The 9,014-nt window shown below is 38.4% G+C and overlaps 2 protein-coding genes across 3 annotated transcripts; one reads left to right on the top strand and one right to left on the bottom strand.

Annotated features, from left to right (window-relative positions):
• Nucleotides 1-133: 133 nt before the first annotated feature.
• On the bottom strand, nt 134-6,900 carry imp4 (IMP U3 small nucleolar ribonucleoprotein 4). The gene is made up of 9 exons (XM_067520816.1): nt 6,779-6,900; nt 5,915-6,023; nt 5,744-5,827; nt 5,522-5,631; nt 4,967-5,099; nt 2,019-2,173; nt 1,840-1,934; nt 1,685-1,758; nt 134-336 (listed from the first exon to the last, which is right to left on the bottom strand). The coding sequence occupies exons 1-9, from the start codon at nt 6,779-6,781 to the stop codon at nt 224-226; spliced, it is 876 nt and encodes a 291-aa protein (XP_067376917.1). The 5' UTR covers nt 6,782-6,900; the 3' UTR covers nt 134-223.
• A 193-nt stretch (nt 6,901-7,093) lies between these two features.
• Nucleotides 7,094-8,907, top strand: si:ch211-102c2.4 (uncharacterized protein LOC568178 homolog). Of its 2 annotated transcripts, none has more exons than XM_067520820.1 (5): nt 7,094-7,251; nt 7,641-7,928; nt 8,383-8,469; nt 8,647-8,670; nt 8,770-8,907. In XM_067520820.1, the coding sequence occupies exons 1-5, from the start codon at nt 7,215-7,217 to the stop codon at nt 8,778-8,780; spliced, it is 447 nt and encodes a 148-aa protein (XP_067376921.1). In that variant the 5' UTR covers nt 7,094-7,214; the 3' UTR covers nt 8,781-8,907. The 2 variants fall into 2 exon arrangements, with proteins under 2 accessions (XP_067376921.1, XP_067376920.1); XM_067520819.1 differs by having other exon boundaries at nt 8,380-8,469.
• Nucleotides 8,908-9,014: the final 107 nt, after the last annotated feature.

Below are 9,014 nucleotides of genomic sequence, written 5' to 3'. Positions count from 1 at the left end.
TTTCAATACAAAGTACATTAATCAATGTCACTAGCAATGGACATGATGCAGTCTCACTAAGCAAATGGGTTAACTGTACCCAAAAATGTTGGCTACAGTAAACCTGAGTTATATAGACCACTCAAAGAAGACCTCATTTTTATAAACTCAACATTTAATAAACACTTTTAAGCACAGTTTATACAAAAATCCTGTTATGCTTTATCACTTCCTTTATAAGGTCCTATTGCACACTGAGGAACCTTCTTTTCTTTGCCGTGTGTGTATATGCATGGTGACGCCACTCCACATCCGCAGTGCTCTCATTTTCCAGGGTGCCAAGTTTGATCATGTACACTAAACAAAAGAACAAAATTGTAAGAATTTTTCCTCTTCTCTCGCATAGCAAATGCCCCGTGAATTACCATTTCATCCTTATTGCTAAATCTTTACCTCACGTCAAATTTCAGCGTGTCTCTCGTGGAGACACACTGGAAGTTTTAACATAACACAATTATGTCTTATGTTGTACCAGCATCTTCCAGTGCAATTTCACTGGTACTCGGGAAAAAACACTGACGTGTTCCTGGATCATATTGCATGGTTACAGCTCTAGCTACATATAGGGTTGCATTTGTACAGACTGCCCATACTGTCATAAATTATGCAATTGTATGCATATTTACATAATATATATTGCTACATTACAAGTTAGTCAGCGAGCATCCAGGAGTTACTGTGTTTTCTTCATGACAAATTACAACACTGCTTCCCCCTACTTCTGGGCCCTGCTCTTCATTTGTAACTGGTCGGCCAGGGGATACATTTGTCCATTTAACGTGATCCTTGGATCATGTCGGTTCATATAAAGTCATGTTGATTTAGTTATCCCAGGAACTTATCCACAACCTCAGATCTTCTCAGAAACAGGTTTAGTCTCAGGTTTACAGTAGTCAGTAGTAAACACAACAACACATGAATTTAAACAGTGTTGGACCAGGAAGTCCGTCCAACCGTAGATGCATTATTCTTAATGCAAGCAAATCACTGAAATCATGGCCATGATGATAAAATTAGAGTTTATATAATACAGAGTGCTGAGTAATGCAAGACTATGGATGGGTTTAAGTAACTTTTTAAATAAATGTTTCTTTGTCACATGTGGCAGGCTGATGAGACTCCTGGCAATTCACTACAAAAATCTCTATATCAATCAATCATAACCTACATGTGCATGAGAGTGAGTAATGGGATAATGCAATGCACACATGAATGTATACGTTAGGTTATGGTTAGGTTAATATGCCGCCACTACTGTTTTCAGATTTAGGCCCAAGAGTTATAGGCTACACAGGATCCAGTTTGCAGAATGTTCTTGTAATTTGCCATGGCTTAGAAGGTTAAGCAGGTTGGCAGTTTGATCCCCTGCTCCCCCTATCTATACTGTATACCAAGAGATACCAAGAGTGCATTCAGTTATCTCAGATAATTAAATGGAGCTTTTTAATAATCCAGGTTTTAAGTGGGACTGGAGAACCGACACACCAGGGACAGGAACATTCAGGATTACTTATGTAATTCCTGATGTATCTAGTGTATGTGTACGAAGAACAGGGCCCTCATCTTAATGCCCGGCTAGCCCACCCTGGACCTCTCTACAGATCAGTCTACAAAGAGAAAAATCTCTTTATGTAACCATACATACATTTCATTTCAAACCGGGGTCCTACTTCCGTCAGCTCAATATTCCTGTGGTCTGTTTTCTTATAGGTGTGATGCCTGTAATATAACAATGTTAAGTATTATTAAATTTAAAGTAACAAGAGGTTTACATGGCATTTACTTTGACTTGTCACTTACCTGAAAGAGATGAAGTCCTCTTGGTTTGCAAATGTGATTACACGTCTACTGTCCTCCTTTGGCACTGGGAAAAGATACTTGAGGATATTTGATACCTGTGCAAGTCGAGAATTAATTAATAGCAAACAAACAAGTGGTGTAAGACAACTGCAACGACACTAGCACTAGCTCTCGCTCACCCTTTTGCCGAGCTGTGAGGTGAAGTTGTGAAAAATGAGGTGGGGGTAGGCCTCGGACATAGTACCTATGTCTGGAACATCATGCCTCATTACCACGTTGTAAAGTGTGAAATAGGCTGTGGGTCCAAATGGCAAGTGGCACACTACCAGGCCATCTGTAAACACACACACACACAGAGACACACAGTTCTTTAAATATTGTTTACACTTGTCTTAAAACAGTGTATTTGGAATTTGAGTCAGAGGTACAACGGGACTCCTTTCTTATTAGTTTGAAATGTTTCACTGTTCATCCAAGTAACTTCTTCAGACTTACGGAAAGCTGGTCAGAGCCCAGACACACAAAGCCGACATCACAGAATGTAAATGGCATGCATGTCCTACGCCTGCGCAAGAAGAATACAACTCTCCAGATGCTCACCAACAACTAACCACTGAGTTGGTGTATCACAGTACATTGGCTATGTTTCCCTTTCTTCCAATCATTCCATCCCCAGTTGAAAAGTAAGACCACTTCATATGACAAGCGCACCGCCTATTGTGGCAACTGTAGCTCAGATGGTAAAGCAGTCCTCCATGAACCACAGGGTTAGTGGTTCAACTCGCGGTTCTCCTGGCTACGTGTCAAAGTGTCCCTGGGTAAAACAATGAAACCATAAGTTGTCTGTATTGTCTGTTACTTGTAAATTGCCTTGGATATAAGCGTTTGCAAAATGACTATTTGTAATTGTGGACTACAAGGAGTTGTAGGACTCGTGAAATTCCTAACAACTCTCCTATGCTCACAACCTTACAGACCTATTCAGGTCAGATGAGAAACAAAACAAACCCAACCAACCGACCAACCACAACAAATTTTCCTCAGAATGAAGAATCTACATGGATAAGTAGTGAAATCCAGTTGCCAAGACCTAACTTCCAGATAACCTTATTAGTGTGTTAAAGGGCTAAAATACTTCATCAACAGAAGAACAGTCAACAAAACTGAGTATGCATAAATGTTTCATTCAAATTTATAGCAAAGCACCTTCAAATACAACTTTCACTTTTTTTAATCCGTATATTCCACTGAAAACGTATTGCTTGAATTTCCCACAGTGCAAGTCAAGTAGTGACACTTGAGTTATAGAGCTGTATGTGTTATACTATTAGTGGCTAATGAAGCCTCGAGCTCCTACTGTCAACACACGTAAACTGTTCGGGCAAAACTGGAAACTAATGCTGCAGACCCCAGACACCAACCCTTTTAGTCACAACCTTAGTGAGGCTAAGAACAGTAGAATAGGCCTGACTCGCTTTCCAACATGGGCCTTATAATATAATGGTGTCATGTGTTGCTGCCATCAAATTCAAATTGAGCTAATATTTTCCATGAAATTGTAAAATTTCTGTTTCAATATCTGATGTAATTTATTTTTATTGTGAATAAAATATGAAGACATTTCTGTTTTTATTTGCATTTTCAAATTGGGGCCACACCTATTGTGGCAACTGTAGCTAAGATATTAAAGCAATTGGGGTTGTATTTAATGTTTCATGTTGTAATCAGATACTTTTTATCCTTTGAGCATTTCACTGCAGCAATAGTGGACCACTCATGGCATTTACCTGCAGGTGGTAGTAACACATGAGAAAGTGCAGGGATGTGCCAACAAAGGCAGAGGAGTAGACGACTAGACATGAATGTCAACTTGCAGGTTTCACAATTCTCTAAACATATTTTATGAGGAAGGAAATGCATTAAGCAAGTTTCTTAGAACTCCACAGAGTCTTTTGATGAGTCAACAATCAACGTATAGTAATAATAAAAATGACATACTCACATGGGGCAAAGTCACTTTTAGAATGCAAACACACTATATTTTATATAATTTTAAAAAAGTATTCCATCCCTTAATTCTGTATTGCGTAGAAACTCCATTGGCAGAATTTATCTACAAGCTTCTCCTGGATTAGGTAGTTCATCCCATTCTTCCCACACATCCTGACGGATCCTCTCACGTTCCATCAGACTGGATGGCAAGTGTCTGGACTGTCATCTTCAGGTCTTGTGACAAATGTTCTGTGGGGTTAAAGTCTGGACCTTTCAAGGACAGAGACTTATCGCAAACCCGTTCCAGTGTTGTGTTGGCTGTTTGCTTTAGGTAAACCTCTCACCTCAGCCTCTGGTCTTTTGCACTCACAAGCACATTTTCTTCAAATAAAAGCTAAGAAGCACTAATACATGTCTATGCCAACTCGACAAATTACCTTCTCCGCTGACCATTACAAGCTGGCTGTACTCAAATAAACGCCGATTGTGAAGACAACAAATTAGATCAGAGAGTGTGACAAAGTTATGGATATAATCTTTCAGTCAGACTGGCAAGCCTGGTGGCTTAGTGGTAGAGACAGGTGGGATACCAAAGGTCACGGGTTCAAATCCCGCTCCACCCAGCTACCAAGGGCCACCTTGGTGCCGGTCCCGAGCCCAGACAAAAAAAAAGATGGGAGGGTTGCAGCAGGAAGGGCATCCAGCAAAAAAAAACACGTCAAATCAACATGCCGAACACTTTGCGCTGTGGCGACCCCTCAAGGAACAAGCCGAAAGCCGTTACAGACACCGATCTGTGTCTTTCTAAACTATGCCTATTTGGTTCAATTGGCCACAGTCATACTCCAGTCAAGCTAAAGGCTCATCGAATAAAACTTAAATAAAACAGAATTAATTCAACCATTATCTGGAGCCACAGCAAAAGACGTTTAGATGATCAAACATTTTAGTTTATTCCGATTTTTAATAAATTAGCAAAATTATCTACCAGCATCTTTTCATTTTGTTTATTACTTATAAATTAATGAGTAAAAATAAGAAATCACTCTGAAGCAACTGTGTAATAATATCATGAGGAGCGACTTGTTCAAATGTCACAAATTAGTAAATGAGGAACAGAAAATAGTGCGATTACCTGGCTGTCCTCTTGTTTCATGCACAATGACAAGGTCTGTAACATTGTTAGCTTTGCAGGCTCGCACCAGTGCAGCAATTTCATGGTTTCCTCTGTTCATGCGCTGGGCTCCAGGGAACATCAGCTTCACCTCCTGTAACAACATGTTGCATTTTGCACTGTGTTTTTCAGCAGAAGCATTGTTGTGCACACACTGAATTGTGATCCTAAAGGTTAATGTAGCAGTATATGACTAATATGTACCTGCCTTTATCCCAGTGTATTCTGTTTTAGTCCCCCCTTTAGTTCCCCCAAATTTGGATTAATGTATTGACTGACTGAAATTGAATCAGTCTGAAATTACAGTGTGGGCTTATAAATAAGCAAAATTCAATACAACAACTGTTTGTGTATTTAACTTGACGGATTCAATAATAGTCATAATAATAATAATAATAATAACAATAACTGACTATCATGTAGCTTGTTGACATTTAGCATATATTGTATCCCTGTCCTCATGCATCACACTAACAACTGCCGTGACGGCACTATTTGCAGAGAAAGTGGTCTGACCTTGGCAAACATTTTTAGTCTGGAGCTTGGGTCTCTGGATGTAGTGACCATGACTTTAGGATCTTCCACTCCGGCCCATTTATACTCATCATCCATGTGAGAGCTGACCCCTGGATAGACAAACAAATAAGCTGATCACTCAACAGAAACATATAAATAAAGATAAACTGGGGATATCAGTAATATTTATTGTTCATAATGGCAAGAAAAAATAACACTGGCCTTCTGCTCCTTCATCATCAAACTCTACTAGTTTCTGTAGCTGCAGAGCTTCTTTGCGTACCTCAGTCGGGAGAAGACTGTTTTCTGTGAGGACAAAACAAAACTAATTTGAGGAGGATCATTTTCTGCATATCATGACAAAATTGTAATCAAATGAACATGCCACCCTACCATCAAGTGCTGTCTTCAGCTTATGTTTTTTCTCCTCTATTGTTCGAAGCCTGTCCTCTTGTGCCTTCCTATACAGGTACTCCCTCCTCAGTCTCACCTCCCGACGAAGCTGTTAACATTACATCAAGACCATTACAGGCAAGTATATCAATCAAAGTCATGGACCAATCTAATAGGACAATATCAACTTGATTTAAAAGGATACCTGAAACATCACAAACAAGCAACTATATAGAGTGCTTTTATATATTCTTAATAAATCACTTTACGTGGCAGTGGCACGTATCTCAAATTAATCACGTGGTTTTTAGGAGGTGGAGTTAAATGCTTTAGAAAGCATTTAAACACGCTAAACATATGACTCCATTTTCTTAATATTAAGCGATCACTTAACGTTTGCACTTAAACACTGCTGTTAGGGGAATTGTATCTATAGTGATGCTGAATGTAAATGTAGCGTTTGATCAAAAAACGATGTTGATCATATATGATAAGATTGTTAAGGATTTAGAGTCAGTGTTAACGTTAGTAAATACAGTTTTGTTTGTCTTTTTTGTGACTACATTATAACAACAAAACAGTCAAACATTTTATACGAGCTAAAGTTAGATGTTACAGCAGTAAATAAAATTCATTTGGCTTATCAAATTAAAACGCCAATAAACACGTTGTGGACTGCACTGTGATGTTTATGTTCAATACAACTTAGCATGCTAACCTAAATTAATAATAGCCTTATCAGTAGCGTTAGCCTTGTTGCTGATAAGACTGCGTTTGTAGCGGAGACAGATTTCAAACAAAGCTTATAGCGATTAGAGAGACAAACGGCTTAATAACCCATTTTGAAACATTTTTTGAACTTACCATGCTGAAATCTTTAGCTTGTAGCTTACTGGTAAGCACTACTCACATGGATAGAGGAAGACGTGCATACAAAAGTTTCCCTCATTGGCCAACAGATGAGCCAATGAGAGGACGCGATACTGCCCTGCAAGAGTTTCACATTAAAAGCCCGAGATTCGTCAACTTTTCATAGAAAATCACTTTGCCGACAGTAGCCTGCTTAGTAACACGGGCTTTAAACTGTCACAAAATGTTTGTGCTAAAAAAAAAAGTCAAATCTTACAAGCGATTAAGTGCCAGAATTTCGTTTACACGTTATTAAAATAACATGACACAATCACTAGGTCAGTGAGAAGTGAGGGCAGACATTTCCTGATGATCATTAACCTAAAAAAAGAATCTTGTCTTCCTCTTCGTTACATCCGACTCAAGCATAACAGGTGCCAGTGCTTCAATTATGCATCGTCTGATTTCAATATTGCTTTTGGCTGTTGGTAAGTGCATACATTCACTATTACGGACCTCAAGAAATTTAGCTATTCTCTCAAATGATTTAGGAACTTGATTTGTAGGTCATTGAATTAATAATGGGGAGATTATTTTAGTTGACCTTGAACTGCTTTAAGTACCTACACACCTCATGTCTTTATTCATGTTGTACAACATTCATTTGAAAACACAATCCCATGTACCATTAACTAATATTGTGGTATTTCAAGCTGTATTTTGAAGACGTGACCTTTTTTTAAGTAGGTTATTTTTTATTGCATTACAGACAAAAACCAAAATTCACAATAGTTAATATATTACAATATATTTTAAAAAATGACAATATATTCAAGAATGTGCTTTATTGCTTTATTTACCCACTTGCTGCGCACAGGCACCTGTGAGACAGTCTACTGGCAGACATTAACATGTCCATATAAAGACACACATGAGAGCCTGCAGAGGGTTTGGTGTAGGCAGACCTCACCTGAGTGCTGCACTGGCATTACCTTCAGCCACACTGACCGCTCGGTGGATGGAGGCAAACTGAAGGTGACCCAGGGCTCAGACTCCTTCACCGTGGTGGCAGTGGAACCAGGCTATGGTGCGGGACTGTACTGGTGTGGAATGCTGAGCAGAAATAACACCATCATCAGGCTGGCTGAAGGCTACTTTCACAGTTGTAAGTAGAAGAGAGAATTGTAGTGTCCCAATAGCAATGGTTATTATCAACCAGATCTCCGGCCTCAAATGGTCTGATAGGACTTCAGAAATTGGTATAAATAAAATCAGAGATACAGGAGAATGGATGTTAAACTTGAATTTATCAGGTGAGCAGATACTTGACTGCAAACAATGTTGCTCTCTATAAGGAAATTTTTTTAATTTCTGCCCAAAAATGTTTTGAAGCAAAGTTGGCTTAACTGTGTAATTGAATTTTTACTTCTGCAAGTCTGTAATTATTTGCTTCCATGTTTTATTTACTAACTTTATCCAATGTAAGTCTAAAAGTATGGCTCAGAGCAGGTTTAATAACTGCAAATACTTGTTAAAATACAGTATATTATAAGGGAAATTAAGCCTTGCAGCCAGTACATAAATGACAATAATTTTTCTGTGCTCTACACCTGTAGCAGCTGGTGCTTTTATCTGGAGTTTAACTCGCTGGATTCTGCTGCCTCTGCTGCCAATGGTGACCATACTAACCAGGATTTACGTTTGGAGTAAGTCACAGTATTGATCTACATACACATTTACATTAAAGCCAGTCAAATGGTGAAAACGTTATTCAGTGACAGAACGCAAACATACTAACACCATGTGTTCTAAAAAGGCCAGTAAGTATTAAACTGACTGAAAATTAACATTCATTAAGCTCATGTTTTTTTGTTTTTTTACAGCAAAACTAAAACATCTTTCTAAAGGTAAAACTAGCAATTTTGTATTTTACAAAAAGTTTAAATGAATTTAAACTTAATTTTTGCTTGACGAATAACTGAAGGAATATATTTGTCTTTCATTAGAAAGCGAATGAGCCACACGAAACTGGCATGACCAGAGCTTGGATTGATCCAGAGTACGAGAATGCAACATCTTCTTTTTAATTTAAATGAAGAGGATTCACTTGTGTGTATTAATAATGTCAAAGGGGCCTAGATCTCACTTACCTTAGCATTGCTTCAACTTAGTAGTCATTACATGATGCTTCCAAAAAAAAAAAAAAAATCATCTTTTGTGGGTAAAAGTCTTAAAAAAGTGACACATGAAA

This window comes from Channa argus, chromosome 11 (genome assembly GCF_033026475.1).
Source record: "Channa argus isolate prfri chromosome 11, Channa argus male v1.0, whole genome shotgun sequence".
NCBI lineage: Eukaryota > Metazoa > Chordata > Actinopteri > Anabantiformes > Channidae > Channa > Channa argus.
Note: the sequence above shows the minus strand (reverse complement) of the source record. Positions and strands in the feature narration are given on the sequence as shown.

What these genes read in the sequence shown, in the direction of transcription:
- si:ch211-102c2.4 (XM_067520819.1), top strand. Translation starts at nt 7,215, where the DNA reads ATGCATCGTCTGATTTCAATATTGCTTTTGGCTGTTG. An exon ending in AATATTGCTTTTGGCTGTTG is followed by an intron (nt 7,252 to 7,640) that starts GTAAGTGCATAC and finishes TGCTGCGCACAG; the next exon opens with GCACCTGTGAGACAGTCTAC. An exon ending in AACCAGGATTTACGTTTGGA is followed by an intron (nt 8,470 to 8,646) that starts GTAAGTCACAGT and finishes GTTTTTTTACAG; the next exon opens with CAAAACTAAAACATCTTTCT.
- imp4 (XM_067520816.1), bottom strand. An exon ending in GACTAAAAATGTTTGCCAAG is followed by an intron (nt 5,100 to 5,521) that starts GTCAGACCACTT and finishes ATGTTGTTACAG; the next exon opens with GAGGTGAAGCTGATGTTCCC. An exon ending in GAGGACTTCATCTCTTTCAG is followed by an intron (nt 1,759 to 1,839) that starts GTAAGTGACAAG and finishes GTTATATTACAG; the next exon opens with GCATCACACCTATAAGAAAA.